Source organism: Manis javanica, chromosome 11 (genome assembly GCF_040802235.1).
Source record: "Manis javanica isolate MJ-LG chromosome 11, MJ_LKY, whole genome shotgun sequence".
NCBI classification, from domain to species: domain Eukaryota; kingdom Metazoa; phylum Chordata; class Mammalia; order Pholidota; family Manidae; genus Manis; species Manis javanica.
The window spans coordinates 19,725,164-19,748,917 of NC_133166.1; the positions used below are offsets into that span (position 1 = coordinate 19,725,164).

Sequence of the window (23,754 nt, forward strand, 5' to 3'; positions counted from 1 at the left end):
TTTTATTCAACAAGCAAGGAAACTAAGGCTCAGAGAGGGGAGAGGCCTGCTCAATAGCTAGTCAGAGGCAGTGCTGGGACCTGTGTGTCTGTCACAGTCCAAGCTCTCTCTGCTGTACCCTGTGGCCTCCTGTTTAGGGTACTTCAAGCCCTAAAGGAAGGAGTTATCAGTGAGGGTAAAGGAGCGCATTGGAAGCATCTCACTGCACAGAGAGCTGTACGCTAACTCTTCCTTTCCCATATCACAGCTTCTATGGCCCCAAATGAGAGCAGACCCACTCAAGACCTCTGGAGTCGCAGAGCTTATGCACTGAATATCATGCGCTCAGCAAGCGGGATGGATGCTGTGGCCTCCATCAGCAGCTACATTTATTCTACCCTGTTCTGAACATTGCTACCGTCTACCTGCCAGCCCTTTAACAGATGAGAAACAGCTGATTAGAATCCACGAGAGAGATTGCTATGGACAGGAAAACTGACACACTGACAAAAAAAGCAGAATAAGGGAGTCATTTAGGGTAAGGACCAGTAGCCGTTCACACCAAAGCACATGAAGACTCTCCTACACAGATATATCCCAACACAAGTCCTAATGGTATATCCAAATTATATTTGGTACATTTTGCTTATTTGTGAGCCGCAGCATTTAGACATTTCATAAGGATTTTCGTCTAAAGTGATTAAGCTTATTAAGGTTTTAGCAGTATGAAAGTAGCCCTCCATGATCAAAGGGAGGAATTATCCTTACAGACTCTGGCTAACAGAGGGTCTTCATCATGACAGATGGGGAAAGGAGGGGGCATTTGTCCTTTGGCCACAAAATACCAGGTCCGTCGTCTAACACATTGTCCCATTTAACTTCCATAACCCCTCACACACAGCAAGTGTTTAGTAATATGTGTTGAACTCACGGATGGCTGAATGGACGGAGTTTTTCAGCCTCATTTTAGATACTGTGAAAATGAGGCCCAAAGATTAGAAGTGCCTATCCTTGATCACACAGTGGGAGCTGGGAACCAGAGCTCCTTCTCCTAGGTGCTGCTGCTGTCGCCACAACCTGCATTAACTTGGCAGGAAGGAAAGCTTGCTCTTATCCTTGCAGGAAGCATGAAGTGAGCTCCTGAGCTGCACTCCAGTGGCCCTGCAGCCCGGAGAGCTCGCTGCACTGTGGCCCTGTGGGAGGAGCGCTGCCAGCATACGATGCTTCATAGCGCTGACACTTTGTCATTCACAGGAATGAATTCAGAGCCTGGACGGACATCAAGCCTGTGAAACCAATAAAAGCCAAGCCCCAGTACAAACCCCCAGATGATAAGATGGTTCATGAAACCAGCTACAGTGCCCAATTCAAAGGGGAGGCCAATAAGCCAACACCAGCCGACAATAAGGTCATTGATCGCAGAAGAGTACGCAGCCTCTACAGCGAACCTTTCAAGGAACCGCCAAAGGTGAGGCAGAGGGTGTGCTGATGGGGAAGCCGTCCGCACAGCCTGGAGCGCGGGGCCCACTGCAGCAGGGCAGGGGTGGGCTGCTGCCAACTCCCACCCAGCCCCCACAGCTCCTTTAAATCCCTGCTGTTCGTAGCACACCTCTGCAGACGGGATTCTTAATAGAAGCCTTTGTGAAATTCAAAGGGAATGTTAAAAAGGAACATTACATAAAATTAAAACAGCTTAAGGACTAGCAGATTTCCAGAGAACTGGCCTCTGATTTTGAGAAACCCAGAAAAAAAGTAGCAAAAACACTACTCACCTGAGCCCTAAATCCCCTCACCTTAAAATAGCTATGCTTTTGCCCCTGAAGTGCTCACAGGCCCAGGGTTGGGGGCATCCTTGCCCAGTTTCCTTCCCACCTGGCCCCTGCCGCATCTCCAGCTCCGGGCACTGGACACTTCATTACCTCCCAAATCCCTGAGAATTGCCTGCCCTGTCTTAACTTCCCTTGATGGACACCATTGACCAGCAGTTCATAGTCTGTCACACACACTTGTCCCATTAGCTGCAAGATGTGTTCCATGTAATTTGTTACTGTAATAAATAGTTTGTGAATGATTTATATTTCTAAGTAACTTACAGTGGATTCAGGTGTTTTCCTATAATAACACTACTTTGCCTTACTTGCATCCCAATATGAATTCACCAGAGGGAGAAGCATGTTGGAGACTGAGCTGCTGAAGCAGGAATCATACATGCCCTAGCTAATTCTGTGATCTCAAGCCACATGGAATTGTGCAAATATCAGCTCTCCTAACTATGGTATAGCAGAAGAAGTCTGAGAACCTAGATAGCCTCTTCTCTGCTTTTGCCCTAAAACCTTGCACTCAAGTGGAGGTTCCTATTTGGTCCTGGACTGGTTTACAGGTAAGGTAACTAACCGACCCAGTTTGCTTGGACTCTTCCAGTTGTAGCACTGGAAGTTCCATGGTCTGAGAAAGCCGTCCATCCCAGGCAAACCAGGACAACGGATCACCTTATTTACAATTCGGGGTGACTGAAAACCCTCAGGCCTCATGGAGTGAACAGTCTAGCCTGTGAGGCCCAACATTTTCTCTGTCCACCTTCCACAGATAAGGTGGGACCCAGGACATGGAAAGTCTTTGGACAAAAGAAGATTCAAGGGGAAGAAGGGGAGAAGATTGGGGAAAGTCAATCTAGAGATAGATGGGAGGTGAGTGGCATATTGAGGGATCATACATAGTGGCCTCAGAGTTCTTGAGAAAGAGAAGACAAGGCCAGACAAGGCCTTCTCCTAGGAATGAGGGGCAGAGCTAGAGGAGGGAACTTGAGGAGAGTGGAGTGGACTTAAACAGCTGCCCTGGGCAGACAGTCCAGGGAGGCGGCCAGAGAGGAGGTGCAGATGGCTGGGCGGGGCTGAAGACCTCACCAAGACGAGGCCACCTGGCCCAAGGCTCTCAGCAAGGACATTTCTCCACTCGGGCTCACAGGCCTAGAAACAGAAACAGGAAAGGCAAGCTTCTGCTGCCGTAATGAACCACCCCAGAATCTCTGCATCTTCCATCAGCAAAGGTTTATTTCCTTATTAATGCATGTCATCGTGGGTCAACTGCAGCTCCACTCCTGGTCACCTCTGCAGTCTGAGCCTCCGGGTACACAGCAGCCTCTCTCTGCAGCAGAGGAAGAGAGCACTGGGACACACAGGCTGACTCTTGATCTCTGTCTGGAGGTGACCTGCAGCACTTCTGCTCACTTATCATGGACTGAGGCAAATCATTTGCCCACCCAGGTTGAACAGGGTGATGAGCTATAATCTTCCCACAGGCAAAAACAGCAAATACTGCAAAATTGTAACATAGTCCACCCCCAGGTGGTCAAGGGCTGAGAGGCAGCAGTCCAGGGAGCCAAGGTGGCCAGTGAGAGTGTTGCTAAAATGACTAACCAGCAGGTTGGGATCTAACGTCACTGAAAACATTCCCTACGCAGACTCGGTGTCAAATGTTGTCATTGCCAGTATCCTTCAATTAATCACAATTTCTTTCTAAATTCTCTCTCCCGCTCCCTCCCTTTTTGTGTTTCTGTATTTGCGGTCTGTCTCTCTCTCTCTGCAGGTGGAGAAACCTAGTATTCAGAGTTCCAAACCAAAAAAGACATCGGCAAGCCATAAGCCCCCAAGAAAGGCCAAAGACAAGCAGGTGGTGTCAGGCCGGGCCTCCAAGAAAAAGAGTGCAGAGGGTCCCAGTGCTGCCCAACCCGACAGCAAGGAGCAAAGTAAAGAGATGAACAATAAACTGGCTGAGGCGAAAGAGTAAATTTCACTGCACTTTCCTTTTATTCTTCTCTTTTTTTTTCTTTTTTTTTTTTTTAACCAACCAACCAACAAAAAAGGCCACAAAATTGATTAGAGGCTTCTCATCTGCCTCAGTCCTGAGTGTTCCAGGAGCTCTTTGGTTTGGTTTCTTAACTAGAAAAAATAAATAAAACACTGGAGGAATCCTGTTTCAAAGACCACGTGGCATGCTCCCTCTCCAAATCTAGAGCAGCCAGCCACACGCTGCAGGGTCCCTGGAACACCAGGAAGCGTGGCTCACTGGCTGTGCCTTCCCGTGGCGGGGGAGGCTGCATGCAGGTGAAGAAGGCAGGCAGGACTTAGTGTGCAGAGGTAGTTCGGAGATGGCCGCGAAGGGGATCCCTGGTAGTGCTTGGAACTATCCAGAGGGTATCCTCCTGTTCTCTCCCAAGGTCTGTGTCAGTGATCGATTTTGAACTTTAGGTAAATGTATTCTTTTCCAAAGTTCAGAGAGTTCAGTGCTACAGAAGCTCCACTTGGGCTTCAGCAATTAAGAAAAGTTGTGGAAATACTTAAAAAACAAAAAACCCTTGGCCTTAATGCCAGTAAGATGAGTTGTCTATTAAGTTTAAGTAATTTTTTCATATAATCTAATGTTAGAAATACATAACTGCATTTAGTCTCCTGTCAGTGGGCTTTAAATTGTATACCAAGTAATAAACATGCCGCTGATGGCTGAAACTAGGCCAGGGCACAAGAGCTCGGTGTTGTAAGTACATTCTAGACATGAGAGGGAAATGACAAAAATGAGGAGGTTGTGGGCCTCTGTTTACCCTCAGCCTGCCCAGTGCTGCTGGTTTTGCAGAGCAGCTGGATACAGACCTCTGAAGAAGAAAGTTCAAGGTGTAAGGATAGTGTATTTAGAATGTGGCTTTCCTGCTTCTGAGAAACACAGGATGGGAAGTAGATATAGTGACAGGTGTGGGGATGTTTACTCTCCCCTCCTGATCTGTGCTTGCTCTGTTCCTCAGAAAGGACAGAAGTTGCTGAGCTTCGGGTTATGGGAAATTTCTGTGACTTAGCTAAAGATTAGGGGAGTTCCCTGCTAAGTGATTAGCAACACATTTTTTACCTCATTGATGAATAAAAGCAGCTCCGTGAGAGCTGTATTATGTGTCATGTATCTGTATGGCCAAAACCCCCAGTGGTGGCAATGCCACTTTAGCTGTGCTAGAGTTGTGTCGTAGGCATTAGAGAGTTATTGTGAAAAGAACCCCAGTGCTCGTGAGGGAATCAAAATACCTAGTGGAAAAATTACGTTTGCAAACCTTGTGACATGTACGACACCCAGCACACTTTCTCTCTCGTGTCCTTACTGTTGCCAGTGTTCTGAAATTGTTGGACTATCTTTTCTTTGTGATGAAAGTGGCGGAACGTGAAGTTCTCACAGTTCCTTACCTCAAAAGTCCCTGTAGGTCCTTCTGGTTTGGAGGAAGCGGAGCCTCCACAAGTGCTCACATATTCTGACCGTTCAAGCAACAAAGCATCCATTTGTGCCATTTTGTTTGTCACTTCGGGGCTGATTGACAAGTCTTTTGCAAATTAATTGAGCATCTGCTATGCAGGCCATATTTCTTGAAAGAACAGAAATGAAAAAGAAATGATGTGCTTGGCCAGGCCTGCTGCCGTCTGCCTATCTGTCTCCGGGTGTGGAACTGAGAAGTGTGGAAGAAGGTAGAAAATGTTAGTGAGTTTCTGAGTTTATGAATCACAAATTTTGATGCCTGTCTGGAAATGAGTAGATCTCAGTACAGATCCAAGCTATTTTCTAGCTGATCCCAACATTAACCAGAGTGCTCTATCAACATGATCCTAACTTTATCCAGAGAATTTGCCAATGTGTTTGTTCTCTCAAGATCTGGCATTAGTCAGACATGTTGATGTTAGCCACAACTTGGGTTTCTCCATAGGTAGTCATATATTTTTTGCAGATCAGTTAAATCAGACTTTACAATGTACAGGGGAACATTCACTCAAAATTTGCTTGTTGAATATGTGCCAGACACTGTGCTAGACATGGCAGGTAGTGCAAACAGCAGCACAACCAGAAGGACACATACGACTTGATCTGCTGTGTCTGGTTCAAGTTTGTGTTGCCCACACTGCAGAGTTTCCCACCCACCTTGCAGCCCCAGGGACTGAATTTCCTACCCTGCCCCAGCTGAGGCTTTAGAAGACCTGAATAGTGTCTTTTCAATCCTTCACTATCCACCTCTTCTTAATCTCCAACCAAGAAAACCCCATTTGTAGCTCACTTTGACTCTTGAATGTGTCTTCACTGGCAAGAAACGTCCTCTGATTTCTACTGTTTACAAATAAAACTCAGCCAGCGTCATTCTGTATCGCAAACATATGGATTGAAATGGATTTTGGTTTCACAAGCAGTGTTTTGGTTGTGCTTCCAGTGCCTGCTCTGTCCATGTTTGTACATATCCCTATGGCTGCCTGAACACACCTGGCAAGCAGGTAGAAGCTTTCCCACTGTCAGCTTCGCTTGCCTGCAAATGACCCCCACCACTGTGCATTGGCTCTCGAAGGCATTTTGTTATCCGCTGGTGCTTCCAATCGGTCCGTTATATCTTGGCCTTTTCAAGGCAGACAGGAAGTGTCTAATTATGATTTTGTGGCCTGGGTTTTGTTGCATACCACAGATTGTCTATGTACTATGTAGCGCACACCTCTCTTGGTGCTATTTCATTCCTGCTGTTAGTAAGAAAATGACAAAAATATTCATGTATAGCCAATTGATTGTGACGTGCTTGTGGTCTGTGCTTGCTCAGAAAAAAACAAACAGTTTTTCCAATTATAAATAAATGCTAAAGACAAATACCACTTTCTTGATCTTATTTCCTTGGTAAGGCCCAGCTGAGTAGGTGGAGGAATCAACCTTTGCCATTTGAGCTACTCTCCACGAGATGTGCTGTGCCCTGCAGTTTTTCTGGGGTTCTCTATAATGCAGCTTGACTCTTTTAGATTGCCTCTCAGATACTAATTGCAAGCAGTCAGAGCTAAGTGTTGGGAAAGGCGAAGATGGACCGGGAGACCCACTGGCCAACAAGGTAGTGTAACGTTTTTGATCCCGTGTTGCTGGGAATGAGTGACCGCCGGCACCCAGCTCTGCCTGGGAGGCTGGTGGTAACTCTCCACCCACCTCCTGTCAACCCACAGGACTGTTGGTTCTGGCTTTTTCTCCTCCCAAGGGATGACAGAGACGCCTTCACGGATTCATTTCATTTGGTCATTGTGGAGGTTGCACCTTCGGGGAGCTGGCTCACTGTGTGGGTTATGGTGGTGGCAGTCTTCTGTGTGTCTAACAGCCATAAGAGAGGTCCAAATAGGGTAACAGCAGGTCAGGTAACTGGGAGCGCAGATGGAGGGCAGATTTCTTCCTACCTGGGGTGGGAATCAGAAGGCCCCATGGGGGAGGGACCTTGGAGAGTGGGTGCGATGTGGGTGTGCAGGTAATGCAGGGGCAGGCTTACCGGCCGCAGAGCCAAGCCGGCTGGGAGCCTCAGAGCTACGGCCAAGTTTGCCCACTTTGATATCCTTCTGCTAAAGTGGGAGGCAAAAGATTCTATACTTTCCTAGGGGATCCCTCTTCCTTTTTCCAATATCTGTTGATTGAATACCTATTATGTGCCAGGCACTGCGCTGGACACTGGGAAGCCAGGATGACTGAGACCCCGCTTTTGATTACAGTGAGGCGTTCTAGCTGGTTCCATGGATCAGGGAGGACCTCATAGATGGGCTGACTAGGTGAACAGAGTCTGGCTGAGCAAGCCATGCCAGACAGAGGGAGCTGCATGGTTGTGGGGACATAATTCACTCAGGGAGGGTCAAAGCAAAGACTGGAGAGTGGCAAAACCTGACATGGAAAGGCCTGGTGCCATAAGAATGGGTGGTTGCTAACTGAGACCTCCATTCCATACACCCAGGTTGCCCCCTCCACCTCTGCATGCTCCCTGCCATCCTGCTTCTCACCCTCACCCACAGATTGGTCAACAACAACAGGTCCTCTCCTGCCATAGGCTGGGACCTCTAGGCTGGGACTTTTATTCTCTTGCTAGTTCCCAATTTCTGGATTTGGGGGAAGAACCATGGTAGGAATCAATCATATATGAAAAATACTATATATTTGTTTTCCAGACAAACAGAAAACATTCCACCTATCTGCCTGCTTTATTTAGTATGAGGCAGAAAACACAAAATACTGTTCAATAAGCAAAACATACATAAAAGTACAATACTCAGTTCTCTTGATCAGTTAAGGATTGTTTTGATCAAAACCAGAGATTAAGATAGATGGAAAGAAAGACAGGAGAGAAATAGAGAGGCAGAAATAAAGGCAGAGAGAGAAAAAGATACACAGAAAAACACATAATGAAGACACTGAGAATAACCTGAGCAAAGGTGAGATACACTCAGAATCAGAGAGAGGGCAAGAATTAGGCTACAGAGAGGGCAGGAAGGTGGGGAGCCGTGCTAGCTGCCCCGGGGGACTCTTGCAAGCCTCAGCGGTGGTGCCACCCTGCTCCCTGCTGCTGCCCGAGCCCGGAAGGCAGATCGGGAGCACGTGACTGAAACCACCTCCCTAAAATAGCAGACAAACAAGATTAAAACCAGCTCTCTAGTTTTAAAGTAGGGCATCTTGCTAAATTAGTTGTATGTTTTAATTTCCTTAGAGCTTGTATATACTTGGTGAAATTCCTCATATTTTTCACCAGGGTTTTAAATATTAAACCTGCTTCTCTTAGATTTGGGGAGTGTCAAGTCCCATTTCACAAAGGCTGTGAACTCCCTTAATGCATTCATCATGGTTTCAAGGTCCTCTTACTGCTAAAATGTCTTAAAGTAGTTTACCCTTTCAGGACCACAGGTGTAAAAAGTTTCTTTCAGGATGTAGCCTGTGGACCATCTAAAGTTGAAGCAAGGCCCTACCCCCAGCTGGACCTGAGGCCAGCAGGGCTGGAGCAGTGGCTGGGCAGCCAAAGCTCCCTAGACAGGAGAGGCAGCTGCTTCAAACAAGCAGGACCAACTCCGCTTAGACTCCCTCTGGCAGAGTCCGGCACATAGATGAAACCTCCTCCATCCCACTGCCATTCAATGTATAGATCCTCATAACACCTAGACTGTCCTAGCATATCTGTAATAACAGAATTAACATCATTACACATTTTATTCTGCATCATGTGAATGCTGGTTAACATTGGCAGTACACTTAGGTGTGTACAAGGTTCGTGGATGGCAGTCACTGCTGACTGTGAGCCCTGTGTTGTTCACTCACTCTTTCAGCCTTGGTGTCCTCCCTTGGGGAAGAGGATACTAATACCTACCTGGGAGGAGAGGAGTGAGGTTGAACTGACACAGAGGCTATAGGGACCCCATAGTGGACACTAAGTACAAGTCCTTTCTTGTCACGTCCCCTCCTTTTACAGTACTTGAAAGGTCTGTGTTCACTATCATTCTGCTAGTTAACTATGAGGCATCTCTGAAGTTGATTAAAGCAAAATCTCTGATGAGTGAGAATACTTTTAAAGAATCCCAGCTGTTGAATTACTTTGAATCCACAGACCTAAACAAAAAGAATAATAAATCTATATTTACTGATTGCTCACAAAGCCTTTCTTTCTGTGCTGTTCCATGGTGCCCTAACATTGTAGAGTAGGTGTTTGCCCCAGGTAACAGACAGAAAAGGAAGACTCCAAGTGGAAGGGCACCGGCCAGCTTGGTCTGGCTCTGAACGAAGGAAGTACGAGGCCCAGTCTGCTCTGCAGCCTGCCCTGTTTCTCCTTTCACTGGAGGGAGGCTGGCGCTGGCCTGAAGTGAATCAGGTTTCAGACAAAGTTAACTCTCACCTAAAACTACACTGGACCTCACAGTGCCACAGTCTGGCTGGGCCATTACAGGCCCTCCAGCCGGCTTACCTAGGATCCTCTTTAAGTCGTGGGGCCTAGATACAAACCAGGGGAAATAAGAATTTGATCAGGTCTTCCCACACACCTGGCTCAAACATCCTGACTGAACTGACCAATTATCTCAGCCAGATGTGCAGGTTTTCTCCTTCGGGTCCTAAATTAACTGACTGGGTGATTAAAATGCATGTTGATTGTACACAAAATGATCCAAAAGGCCTTTTATTCATAAGAAATATATTTGGTACTGAAGACACCAAGATAAAACTGGTGCCCACTGCCTAAGGCACTGGACCAGAGACCACCATTTTGTGCATTTTATTTCAAACACTGGAATTGAGCTTAACTCTCTATCTCTTGTTCTCATGTAAGTGGCCCTCAATGGCTTATTAACTTGGCATTATGTATAAATATCTCAACACAGACATCTGTTCTGGGGCCAAGGGAGCTTCAGATGATAAGATAAGTAAAGTGCTGCCACTGCTACTGGTTTATGCTGCCAGAGGGATCTTTAGAACATGCAAATCTGACCATGTCACACCCTGCTTGAAACCATCCGCGGGCTCCTTGCAGCCTGCAGAAGCTTCTGTCCCCTCAGTGCACCATGCCGCTTCTCACCTCCATGCCTTACCCACGCTGCCCCGCCTGCTCAGACTGCCCTCCTGCTCCTCCACCTGGCTAACTCATCCTTCAAGACTCCGCTCAGGGGACAGCTCCAGGAAGCCTTTCCCGCACCTCCCAGGCTGGGTAAGACGTTCCCGTGCATCTTCATCATGAAACTTACCACGTGTACTGTGTCATCTGCTCGTGTGTGTGTCCCCCACTAGACTGTGCTCCCCCAGGGCAAAGGCCAGGGCCTTCTGTTCATCTCTGCAGCCCTAGCTTCTGGCCCAACGCCTACCACAAAGAATGTCGTCTGTGTTTGTTGAGTGAGTAGTGAGTGAGCGAATGAATGATGATGCTCACCATCTCCCTCCACATTCACCATAGTGCCTCCGCAGGCTTTATTCCACCTAAACCACCTCTGCTCACATGAAGGGGTGGTGCCGAGAGAGGTCACGGCAACAGCAGAATGCAGAGCATTCAACAGCTGGTCTTATAATGGCCAGCCTCTGGGCCAACCTAACTCTACTTTATGTGGCCACTTTTTCTAAACAGTTCTGACTTTAAAAAAATCATAGACTCTTGGTTAGAGGGTAATCTTTAAGAGTTAGGTTGACTAATCCCACCTCCTGCCCAGTGCCAAGCTTCTAACTCTGCCACAATGGCAGAGAGGCACCCGTCAGGGGCACGACTTAGGAAGAAAGGCTGGAAATTAGAGCCAGTAAGCCTGGTTCTAAACCCAAGCTCTACTATTTACTAGCTGTGTGACCTTGGCTGTCTCTTAATCTCTTTGAGCCTCAAAGAGATAACAGTAATACAAGTATCCATCACTATCCACATCTATTTGGTTCCCAAATTCAGAAAATAGGCATTTAGTCAGCAAGGGATGCAGTGTTTGGTTCCAGACTTCAGAAATAGCAGGTAGTAAGAGTTCTGCGAGCAGGGGGTAACTTTCTGAGGCACAGGACTGCGTGTGTTGCAGGCCCCATGAGGATGCGCGCCAGAGTCCTCTATAAGCTGTAAAGTGGAATGCCCTGTCAACAACTCATTTTATGGGTAGTTTTGCTGCCCACCACTTCCTTGTTACTTCTCCTCTCCGGGCTCAACGGTGCGGCCGGAGTAAAGCCCATCTCGTGGTGGTTCTTGCTGCCCTTCTCCCCTGCCCCCTCCTCTGAGCACACCCTATAAATCACCTGGCACAGGTCCTATTACTGCAATTACCCGTCCATTTAAATTGCGCCCCTCTGGACACGTGAAACCAATTTTGATTAATTGCTCAAGCTGCCATCCTTTCCTTTAGATGGGGTGGGAGGAAAGGACAAAATTGATTTGCAAGTTCCTGGGAGCATAGAACTAAACAAGAACTGAGCCATTACAAACAAGAACTGATATAGGCTGGTTGCCTAGTCCAGCACTTTATGTTTTAAAAATCCATTAGGATTATCAGATTCCTGGCAGCCCGTTGAGATAGTCGACTATGCCCTTGCCTTTGCTTTCTTGGTGTTAAAAACAACCAAAGATGCTTTTTGAAGTATTTATTATACAATTGGAAATCTGGTAATTTCTTTAGTTCTTCTTAGCAGGTTATACCTAGAAAATACATTTAACAGCAAAAAAAAAACAGAAAAACAACAGCAGCAAGGGGCAGAAAACATAAGCACCTGGCCACCTAGTACAGCCATCCCTGAACTTCAGAAGAACATAATCTACGGGCAGCGAACCTGGAGTGGTTGAGAAAAGTCTGAGCTAGGAATCTGCCCCAGGTCTCAAGTTCCACCTCTATAAAAACACATAGTTGGCACCGCCTAGGGGAAGGGAGCGGACATTGATTTGGCCTTTACACACTGGCCATCATTTAATCCTTGCAACAGGGCTAGAGAATCTGTAGGTATCACCCCCAGGATTCATTGATTAGGTAACAAAGTCACACAACTTTTAAGTGGTGAGCCAGTATTTGAAGCCAAGTTGTTTGGGTGACTAAAACCCATTCTCTGCTCAGTACTTGGGACCATCTCTAGGAAGGACTCCTACTGGAAAGAAGATCTGCGTCTTCCTAAAATAGCAGTCTTTTCATCCTGCCCCATCCTTGCTCCAGAACCTGCAGTGACCCTAAGTACTCTCATTGTCCATGGAAAATGAGTCAGAGGTCACAGATGCTGAGTTTGATGGGCAGTTACTGTCCCCTACCCACCCACACAGAATTAATCCCTGTGGTGGCTGCCTTTTTGCTAGCTGTGTCCTAGCCACTCTTCCTGAGCTGATGAGTGACATCTGGGTGGACTCTCTGTGACCATGGGCTGATAGACCCATGGGCAGCTGTACAGGTAGGGCTCACAGGTAGAGGTGTAGAGGGACACTTAGAGCAGGAAGCTGATGCATTCCAGGCCTGGCTTCTTTCCCACAGTTTGCTGAACACCAGAAGGTAAACCTGAGGGCCCTTGTGTTGTGGATACAGGAAGGACAGAGGCAAAGGGGAACTGGTTGTTGGGAGCCTGGTCCCCAGAGGGGCAACTCTCTCCAGATATGCAGCTGGGAGCTTGTAACTGGACCGGCAGAGGGAATGCAGAGGGAATGGTCAAGAGCATTTTAAGCCAGACTCAGACATCTGCAGACAAATTCAAAATCTCTCCAGTTGAAGTCACACCCCTGAGGGATATTGATATAGAGAGGAAAGAGCTTGACTGAAAGTCTGCCATCCTTGGTTAAGGTCTTGACATTGCCACAAATTCACTGTGTGACCTTAGCAACTTACTTCCCCTTTCTGACTCTCCTTTCTACTCTTGTCTGGAAGACAGGGGTGCGAGTCACTCCTGTCTGCCTGGCTCTCAGAGCTGCTGGGTGAGAATACAGTATGCCACATTGTATGTAAAGTCCTCTTAGAAAACCTTACAGTTTGGGAGGACAGAAAAGGTGCTAAGGTAGTTACAAACAGGAAATTGTTTGTGTCATGTAAATGTGGTTGTTAGAATTTGATCTTGTGTAAGTTATCTTTAAAACTTCTCATTTAGGATGGAGGTGTCCTACTATGTGCCAGCCCCATGCCAGAGCTGTCTGCTGCTCTAGCAGACACAGAGTAGGCATTTATTAAATGTTTGTGGAAGGAAGCAAAGGGAAAGGAGAGAGGGGGAGAGAGAGAGGAAAGAGATATTAAATGGAAATGGTTTCCACCCTGAAGAGCCTGTCTGGAGAGGCAGCTACAAGCAGTTGTCAACACATCTGATGGGGCTGCGGGGAGCGGGGAGGGGCTCAGCGGCACTAGGAACAGAGGAGGAGGAGAGGATGTGGAGGGTCAGGGTGATTTCACTGAAGAAGGGACCCTGGAGTGGAATCTTTAGTCTCTGTGAAGGGGTCAGTAGGCAGATGAGGAGGGGTGGTGGAGGGCAGCGGCACATGTGTCCAAGGGAAAGCTAAAGCAGCCCAGTGCTTTATCAATGGAGGTGTAGACCCCAGGGCACAGGAGGGGTGTCCCACTTGGAGACCACCCCTGCAATGTCACTTTAGTTCCGGGAGTCACACTTTCCAGGGCATGGGGCGCCAACTGGAGTGTGCTGTGAGGAGAGAGCTGGAACAGCGAGACTCGGGAAACCAGCTGTCTGGGCTGCTGTGGAGCATGTGTTGCCCCAAGAAGCCAGGAATAAGGCCACCATTGCTGCCGCCCTGCAAATACCTTTCATATATCTGAAAGGCAGTCCTGGGGCAGGCAGCATGGCATTCTCAGAAAGGGGAGCCCCAGAGCACAAAACCCGGATCAGGGCAGGGGTGGGAGGGAGCAGAGCTGCTTAGAATCTAAACATGGGCCACCAGGAGGTGGGCTGCCCCGTGGAGGGGTGCCCCACTCCAGAGCATGGGGACAGTGGCTGAGGCTAGCTGGCAGGGAGACCAGCAGTTCAGGAGACCTGGCAAGCCTTAGATCTGTCCCAGCCCTGGCTCTATGGAAGTGTGCTTTCGGAGACCAGAGAGGGACTCCTTCTCCAGCAAAGTGACACCTCTGCCTATGCAGGGGCCTTCAGGCCTCTTTGGTTGAAGAGACGTAGGCTGATGGAGGCTTAGGGCCAGACTGCTGGTGGCGCCAGGGCTCTGGGGGCTTGGACAGCATTCGGGTGTGCTCACGGGCCTGTACCCTCCTCCTCATAGTCAGGGCCCAGGTCTCATTCACTCCTGTGCCGCTCCAGCCCCACACAAGGCCTGACACAGAGCAGGGCTCTGCAGCCTTGTCCAATAAATGCATAAAAGAAAAAAACAGAATAAAGAGAAAAAGCTACACACCAGCTATCTGTTACTCCCACAGATATTTGAAGGTACTACTATGAGCCCAATGCTAGATACTGATGATGCAGAGATGAACAGAACACAGGCCACGGGCTAGCGGGAGAGGCCGGTAATTACCGAACACCATGTGAGCTACTAGAATAGAGGCTACCATGGAGTCCTGTGAGGGAGAGAGGCAGGAACAGGAGTTCTTGTTTTGATAATGCCTTGTTTCCTACAGATTCATAGTAAGAATAATGAGCCTTTCAAAGCTGGTTTCCTTGGCACTCCCCCTTGGGTAGCTGCATTTCCTATAACTGCTCTGGGAGCCTCGTTTGTGTCTGGGAAACGTTGACGCCTGTATAGGGCCCATGAAGGCGACAGAACAAGGCCATGAAATTGCCCTGTCTGCTGGTCCCCACACCTCCTGCCCGAGCCTGGGCCCTGGCTCAGCTCCTCCTGCCCATCTTTGCTTTGAGGGAATTTGCTCCATCCCTTCTACCCACCCTCTGAGATGTTGAGAAGCTGGTGTTTTAGTCCTGGACCTGCTATTCATTGCTGTGTGGCTATGGGAGAGTTGCTGGTCCATTCTGAGCCTAGTTTCCCGCAATCGGACTAGATCACTTAGTGTCACTTTGAACTAACATTTATTAAACATCACCCACATTCTGGGGGTGACACCATGAGCATTCATATAAACTCACCCTCCCTGGAAGGAAGGCACTGTAATCCTTGTTTTAAGATTAAGGAAGCTGAGGCTTAGAAACTGGCACATTCTAAGTTTGGGAAGGAGCTGAGTCAGCATTCAAGCCCAGCTCTTTTGGCCTTTATCCCAGTCGGGGCACCTTCTCCTCCAGCAGGCTGTTCTTTTCATTGTGAAAAACAATCTACGTTAAGCACCTAGCAGCAAGCCTGGCACATAGTTATTGCTCAGGAAATATGAGTTTCTTTGTTCCTCAGGGCTTTTCCAAGTTGTTGAGGCAAGGAATTCAAGGACAGGGTCCACAGGCCCCTGATTTCTGAACAGGGCCCCACACCAGCACTGCCTCTGCTCTGGGCTGCTCTGATGGTGCAGCGGGAGATAGTCTGGGGAGAAAGAAAAACACCTGGTGGATTATGGGATTGGAAATGCGTGCAACAACAGGAATCAGGAGGAGAGAAGGGAGCCCTTTTCTCCAGAGAGCCCAGGCAGGGCTGGATAATCCTATTTCCAGACTCTGATCAAGCTTGGATCCAAGGTCAGTTTGTGTGTATGCCCAGGAGGCGTTGCCTGTCTCCATGGTAACAGGATGAAGGACAGAAAATTCAGTCCTAAGACTTAGGACATCTCGTGTAACCTTGGAATATTAAATTTTGCAAATAAGACAGAGCCTCGCACAGCCAGAAAAGGCTATCATTTATTTGTTCATTTGACAAGTATGGAGGGCCTACCCTGGGTCAGGTGCCGTTTTAGGTAGAGAGGGTACAATGATGTGCGAAATCGGCAAGGCCCTGCCCTCTGAGCTCTTCGGTCTAAGAGGAGAAATATTAACCCAAAAAAATGCAAGTAATTAGCTGGGATAAGGGGTAGGATGAAAGTGCCAGGGGCTAGGATAGCCAGTAGCAGAGGACCTGGTCACATCTGCAGAGGCAGAGAAAGCTTCCCTGGGAGAGTGCTCCAGTGAGCTGCTGGGTGGGGTGTGAGTAAGCATTCATCAGGGGAGGAGTGAGCAAGAGAATGTCCCAGAAGGAGACAACAGCATATGCAAAGTCGTAGATGGAAAGTAACAGAACAAAGTCCTGCAGTCTGGGGCATAGAGGGCCGGAAGGCGGTGGAAGCAAGCTAGTCAGCCAGGTGAGGCCAGGTAACTGGCTTTACTCTTTATTCTGAGTATAAGGAGGGCCAGTGAAGAGCTGTAAGCTGAGAAGGAGTTCACTTTTTGAAAGATCATTCTGACTTCTGTTTGAAGAATGGATTGGAGGAGGAGCAGGGTATACCAGTTAGGACAGTGGTCCACAGAGATGGTGGTAGAGCTGGTGGGGGTGGGCAGGAGGGGAACAAGTGGGAATGTTCAAGAGATAAATGTCAGGAGCTAGAACAGATGGTTCTTGATGGATTGGGGGAAGGTTTTGAGGGAGAAGGAAGTATCAAGGATGACTCTGGGTTTCTCACCGAGGCCATGGGACAGATGATGAACCGGGTTTCAGCAACATAATTTTTAAGTTTTTCCATCTGACCTTCTTTGGTCCAGGTACTGTGTTGGGCATTGGGGCTGCAGGCTGCGAGGATGGCCTGTCATGAGGGAAACCTATCCTTAACTGGGGTATCTGTGAATACAGTGAGGGGCGGTAAATGGTGCTGTAAGGGAGATACAGACAAAACTAATTTGGAGAGACACATCCAGAAAGACCTTGTGAGGAGGTGGGATCTGAGCTGAGCCATGAAGGATAGACAGGGAAAAGAGGGTGGATGACAGCAATCCAGGGAGCAGAGGCAAAGAAACAGCATTGGGAATGTCTAAAACAGCACAGGGTGGCCAGAAGGTAGTGGAAGGAGGGTAAGGCTGCAGGGCTGGCCACCACCATCCCTGCCTGCCCACAGAGCTGCTGTGAGGGTCCAGTGAGCTAAAGTAACATGTGAGCATTTAGTAAACTGCTACAACAGCTATTACAGTAATGTAATTCATGCAATGCACCAAGTACTCTACAAATACCCAAAGTTATGATTTGCGATCCCTGCCTAGAAGGACCATCTTATCCTCCCCTTTAAGAGTCCCTGACATTTGTATTGTTATCCCCATTTTCCAGGCGGGGAAACTGAGGTCTATTGTGGTCAAGAAATTGCCCAAATCTTGCAGGCAGTAAGCAGTCCAGAAGCCAAGATAAACCCAGCAGTTTCTAGTTTCTGAGAGGGTGCACAGGCTGGAACATAGAATGCTGTTCTGAGGAGATCTGCAGCTGGCTCAGAGCACCAGCATCAGCCATGCAGGCAGGCTCAGGCCTAAGCTGGCCGGGCTGCATTGCCACTCACGGACCTGTACCATGCTTCCACCCTGGGGCAGACCTTGTCTTGGACCCACAGAGGCACTGTAAGTGTCAGCCTTCCACCTGCCTTACTAGGAGTGGAGGGGCATTTGACAGATGGGCAGAACGCAGGGCACTGCAGAGCCAATGATGGCCAGTCAGTGTCAATCAGAGTTTTATGTTGTCCTCGAGGGCAGTTTTGTTTATAGGAAAACCAACAAAGGCTGCTTTGGTTTTAAAAACAAATATTTAATTTATAAAAGCAACAAACTTAAAATCTAGTAAAATTTAATAATCTACTTTAAGGTAGGTGTTATAACTTAATTTACCTGCAATTGACTAGGTAATTTGAAGTATAGACAATTTAAAATAAACTAAGCTTAAAAATGTAACTGTTGGGTTGTCATAAAAGTTCCATCATTGTTTAAAATTTATGAAATTGTCTTCCACCTTTCAACTTAAAATCACAAGTCGAAATTAATTATTCCATTATACATTTTATATTGGAATCACAAAGCTAATGTTTGATATTCTAATATAGCAAATTATTTTAAACCCATTACAAATACTTTCAAACTAAATCTACACATGTCTTTCCTAACTCAACAATAAAAAAGTGATATCGTAGATTAATTTATCATTTCTAATAGTAATTCTAAATGTCCCCATGAAGAAGGACTCTTACTAAGGAAACAAGTTTACTAAACAAAGCAATGTAGGAATATATACAGCAATATAGTTAAATACCCAAGCAAAGCTGGGATTGGCTCACAGCTGGCTGCGAGTGCTCATTAAACAGAAATTTACAACGTGCCATGGGAGCCAGTGCTGCAAACATCTAGGAAATGGATGTTGTGACCCACACTGTGTCCATGCAGGCCCCTCACTGTCACATCACTCTTTTGGATCTTCATGGCCAACAGGGGATGCTGAGCCCATGTCCTGCCAGTGTAATAGGTTTCGCAACTCAAGCCCCTAAGACCAGGTTAAGCCCTGGCCACCTTTTTTTTTTTTTTTTAAAGTATACAATTTAATACTTTTTAGTATATTCTGAATTGTGTGATCACCACCACAGTCAATTTTAGAACATTTTTATCACCCCAAAATGAAACACCATATATGCTGCCAGGCACTTCCCATATTCTCCAAACCTCCCCCAAATCCTCCTGGCCACCTTTTTTGTCTCCTGTTTTGACTTCATCACTTCTTCAAGATGAGCCCTCTCAAGTCACTCACTACTTAATAGAATTCGTCTAATCAATTTCCTGCTTGATTCTATTATGAATTAGGTTTTTATTTTTCCTCTCTGACCAGCCACTAAATAGTCCAGGTTTTTTAATGCCATCCTTGGGTTCTGCATGCTCCTCATGGCCTTGCCTGGCTCTCTCTGCAAACACTGAGGCCCTACTGATGGCAGCCAGCCATGATTCGGCCAGAGCAGAGGTGCTCTGTGTCATGCTGAACTAGGGAGCCAACCTAGCCCCACTGTGACACTTAGAGACATCAAGATAGGCTGCCTAAGCCACTGTGTACTCTGCTGAGAGATGTCAGTCCCCAGATACTCAGAATGCTAAATACAGTAAAAAAGCTGTTGGGTCAGGATGACATGTCTGATAAACATAGCCCAAATATGTGTGATCTTACTCCTAGGTAAATAGAAAAAAATTGTAATATTATGTAGTAATATCAGTACAAGGTGCTCTATGTACATGAGCTCTAATCATCATAAATTTCTGAGTGGATACCATTATTCCCAATGAAATAGATGGCAAACTTGAGGTTCAGAGTGATTAAACTATAATGAGCTAAGAAAAAGTTACCAAGTAGAGGTCTTATTGAACTGGTGTCAACAAGCAGGAAAGACATAGTCCTATAATCTGATAGGAGCTGTTAAAATGCTGAGACTTGATTGGCCACAAAATGTAAAAGGGTGATAATAGCTACCCTGTATGGAGCACTTATTATGTGCCAGGTGCTATAGGAGAAAGAGCATAGGCTCCAGGAGTGAAAGACCCAGACTCTAGTGTCCATGCAGGCCCCTCACTCTCACATCACTTGCCCACTCTGAACCTGTTTCTTCCTCTGACAAGGGTAATAAAATTCTCCCTGTGGGCCTCTCAGGATTTCTGGGTGGCTGAAATGAGCTATGAAAAGAAGTGATTTGGAAAGAGGAATGTGCTGGAGGTGTTCAAGGGCTCAAACACCGGCTGAGTGGTCACTCTTGAGTGGTTACTTTCTGCCTGGCCCGCAAGGCATTCTAGACTAGACTGGCTAGGTCTGAATGTGGCAGCGTTTACCCTTGGTGTCGGGGATGGCATCTCCTCACGATGTGGGTGGGCCAAGTACAGCATGGGGGTCCACAGGGAGGCAGATGGGGCAGCCTGTGAGGCTTCTGGTGAGAGGCTTGGACCCGTGACTGCCAGGAAATCAGCCCTAGAGCCTTGGAGTGAGGGCAAGGGCCCAGGGAGAGTAGTGGGAGATGGAAGTGGGGATGGAGTGAGGGGATTCACTGCCTGAATTTGGAGTCCCAACTGGTCACCTACCAATGGTGGGGGTGATGGTAGTGTGTGGGCATCCATGGGTTGCATTGTCTGTAGAGAATTTAGAACAAAAATAAAAACCAGTCTGCTTTTTATTATCACCATGTGCCGGCTGTTCTAAACAATGTCAGTGATAAAATCCTCTTCCCCTTGCAGTGGGTGGGGAAGGACCATTCCCACTGCCTCTTCCTTGGCACGCCGTGGACCCCTTGTCCCTCCCCACAGTCAGCCCTTACCAAAGGGGTCAGCGAGGAGAAAGGGCCTTGGAAGACCCTGAGTACAAGGAAAGAACACTCTGGCCTATAGGGTCATTGGCATGGGTAGCTTGGATGGACTCCCAAGATGGGCCCAGCTATCCTAGAGGAAGGAAGAGTGCCCTGGGTGGAGTATGGGGTGGACAGGTTGCTGGGATGCCTACTGGAGGACTCTGAGTCCTGCTATAGTATTGTCATTGTCACCTGGGTGCCACCCCTCTGTGCCACGCGCAGGTTATAATCAATTGGCAAGCACAATGAATGACTGCTTCCTGAACCCGCCCCTCACCCCACCCCACATTCAGTTCTAAGAACATGGAAATCAGATTCTGCTTCTTGCTCTTCAGCAAGAGCTGCCCTCCCCAGGCTCCACTAGGCCAAGACTTATCAGGCAATCTGTGCTCTGCCCTATCCCTGGCGTGAGCTCTGGCCCTCACAGTGACCACCTTTCTCTCCTCTGCAGGAGCCAGGTCGAACCCACCAGTGATTCACCTAAGAATCAAGGTCCTGTAGCCACAGAGCCAGACAAGAATCAAGGTTCCATGGGCCCAGGGCCTCTGAAGGATCAAGCTCCTGTGGGCCCAGGGCCTCTGAAGGATCTAGGTCCTGTAGTCCCCACACCAGTTAAGGATCAAGATCACGTGGTCCCTGAGCCTTCAAAGAATGAAGATTCTGTGATCTCAGCACCAGTCAGGGACGAAGGTTCCTTGGTCCCGGTGTCTCTAAAGAATCAAAGTCCTACGGTTCCAGCCAGGGTTAAGAATCAAGGTTCCATTGTATCAGAGCCTCCAAAGGATCAAGGTTTCATGGTTCTAGCACCTGTCAAGGATCAAATTCCCATGGTCCCTGAGCCTGTGGTTCAAGGTCCTGTGGTTCCAGCACCTGTCAAGGATCAAGGTCCTGTGGTCCCTGAGCCTGTGCATCAAGGTCCTGTGGTTCCAGCACCTGTCAAGGATCAAGGTCCTGTGGTCCCTGAGCCTGTGCATCAAGGTCCTGTGGTTCCAGCACCTGTCAAGGATCAAGGTCCTATGGTCCCTGAGCCTGTGCATCAAGGTCCTGTGGTTCCAGCACCTGTCAAGGATCAAGGTCCTGTGGTCCCTGAGCCTGTGCATCAAGGTCCTGTGGTTCCAGCACCTGTCAAGGATCAAGGTCCTGTGGTCCCTGAGCCTGTGCATCAAGGTCCTGTGGTTCCAGCACCTGTCAAGGATCAAGGTCCTGTGGTCCCTGAGCCTGTGGTTCAAGGTCCTGTGGTTCCAGCACCTGTCAAGGATCAAGGCCCTATGGTCCCAAAGCATCTGAAGGATCAAAGTGCCAAGGTCATAACACCTGTACAGAATGAAGGGCTTGTGCTCTCTGAGCCTGTAAGGAATCAAGAGTTAGTGCTCCCAGAGCCAGTCAAGGATCAAGGTGGAGTAGTCCCAGAGCTCCTGAAGGATCATGATTCTGTGGTTCCAACACCTATAAAGAATGAAGGTCTTATGGTCCCAGCACTAGTCAAGGATCAAGACCCCATAGTCCCTCCAAAGAAACAAGGTCCTGTGATCTCTGAGCCTGTGAAGAATCAAGTTCCTATAATTCCAGTGCCTCTGAAAGCTCAAGATCCTCTGGTATCACCACCAGCAAAGGACCAAGGTCCTGTGGTCCCCGAACCTCTGAAGACTCAAGGTCCCAAGGGTCTTCAGCTGCCCACTGTCCCACCTCCACCCCCAGTTGTGATCCCAACTGTCCCCTATGCAGAATATATTGAGAGTTCCCCTTGACACTCACCCCTTGACATGCCAAGGAAGGAGCTGGCAGTGAAAGTGCTCCCTCCCAGGAGCAGCAAAGACACATATATAATCTGCATGAAACATGTACTGATGTACTGTATAGTCTTGCTGGAATCTAATAAAACTGGTCCCTCTTGCTCAGCCTTGTCTCTCTCTGACTTCATTTGAGTGAGTGAGTGAGTGAGTGAGTGAGTGAGTGAGTGTGTGTGTGTGTGTGTGTGTGTGTGTGGCACATGTGTGTGTGTGCCAGGCACATTTGAGAGTGGGCATGCAAGACTCTGTATTCATTCATCTGGGTCAGATGATCTGAGAAATCCCCAGTTCCTGTGCGTTGACAGCAAGGGTTGGGAGTGGATGGGAGCTGCTAGGAAACTGAGGAAAAGACCCTGTGTTTCCCCTTTACTCTCACATTCCTACCACACCTCACTTCCAACACACGTGTGGGCGTTTCCCACATCAAGCAACTATCCAACACCAGCTGCATGTCCTGACTCACCTCCCTCCCACCCTGTCTACCTGAGGACAGCATCAGCAAGCACAGGGGAAGGGCTCAGTCCCACAGTCCTGTCCTGCCCCCCAACTGCAGGCGCCAACTGCAAGTCCTGTTTTTTTTGTCACTGTACTTCTGACTAACTGGCTGTAAGTTGGAGTTCCCATAACTCACTACTTGGACTCAATAATCTGCTAGAATGGCTATCAGAACTCAGGGAAACACTAAAGTTCATCATAAAACAGTACAGATGGACATCCAGATGGAAGATACATGGAGGGCAGGGGATGCAGGAAGGAGGATGGGGCTCCCACCAGGTGCACCACTTTCCCAGTACTTCCAGAAACCTGGAAGCTCTCCAAACCCCATACTTTTGGAATTTTATGCAGGCTTCATCACACAGGTATGATAATTAATTAACTAATAATAATTAATTCAAATTCCAGCCCCTGTAGCTTGGTCTTCCTGGTGACCAGCCCCATCCTGAAGCCATCCAGAAGCCCACCCAGAGTCACCTCCTATCACCCAGGAAGTCCCAAGAGTTTTGGAGCTCTGTGCCAGGAACTGGGGACAGAGACCTGTACATACATTTTCTGTTATTTCGCATGTCAGGTCCCATGAAAGCCTAGGAACGGGTACCAGGCCACAGCCCGCAGAGCCCCCACCGCTCAGAGAGATGGCCCAGTAAGTGAGGCAGCTACGACCACGGCCTCCCGCCCCGTGTTGCAGCAGGGTGAGGCGGGTAATAAACTGGACTCTTTTGGCCTTTTTCCGATGCAGACTTCATGCATGGCCTGGTTCCTCCCAGCTGGGGCCATTTTCCAGCACCCTCCCCAGCATCCGTCATCTCCACCCCCGACCCTCTCTGCCGCCCTGGGAACCAGATGCGGACGCCTGCGCAGATGAGGGGGAGGAGGCGCAACTGGAGGGGAATGCGCTGAGGGCTCTGCACGGGGAGGCTCCCGTTCCCGGCCCAGCCAGACCCGGGTCGGCCAGCATCCAGAGGCTCGCATCCTAAGGCTGCCCCCACTCCACCCAATAGCGCCAATAGCCCTCGAACCTGGCTCTCGGCTCGGAATCTCACAGCCCAGCGCGGGAATCGCCGGGCGCACAGTCCAGCCCGCTGCCGCGC

At 48.3% G+C, this 23,754-nt stretch overlaps 1 protein-coding gene across 1 annotated transcript in view; it reads left to right on the forward strand.

Annotated features, from left to right (window-relative positions):
• Window positions 1-23,097, forward strand: part of MAP6 (microtubule associated protein 6) — a 91,569-nt gene extending 68,472 nt beyond the window's left edge. The window contains exons 2-5 of the mRNA XM_073216002.1: window positions 1,234-1,447; window positions 3,565-3,761; window positions 20,827-21,131; window positions 21,291-23,097. Of these exons, the coding sequence (XP_073072103.1) occupies window positions 1,234-1,447; window positions 3,565-3,761; window positions 20,827-21,131; window positions 21,291-22,123 (1,549 nt within the window). The 3' untranslated portion in view covers window positions 22,124-23,097. The remainder of the gene's footprint in view (window positions 1-1,233; window positions 1,448-3,564; window positions 3,762-20,826; window positions 21,132-21,290) is intronic.
• Window positions 23,098-23,754: the final 657 nt, after the last annotated feature.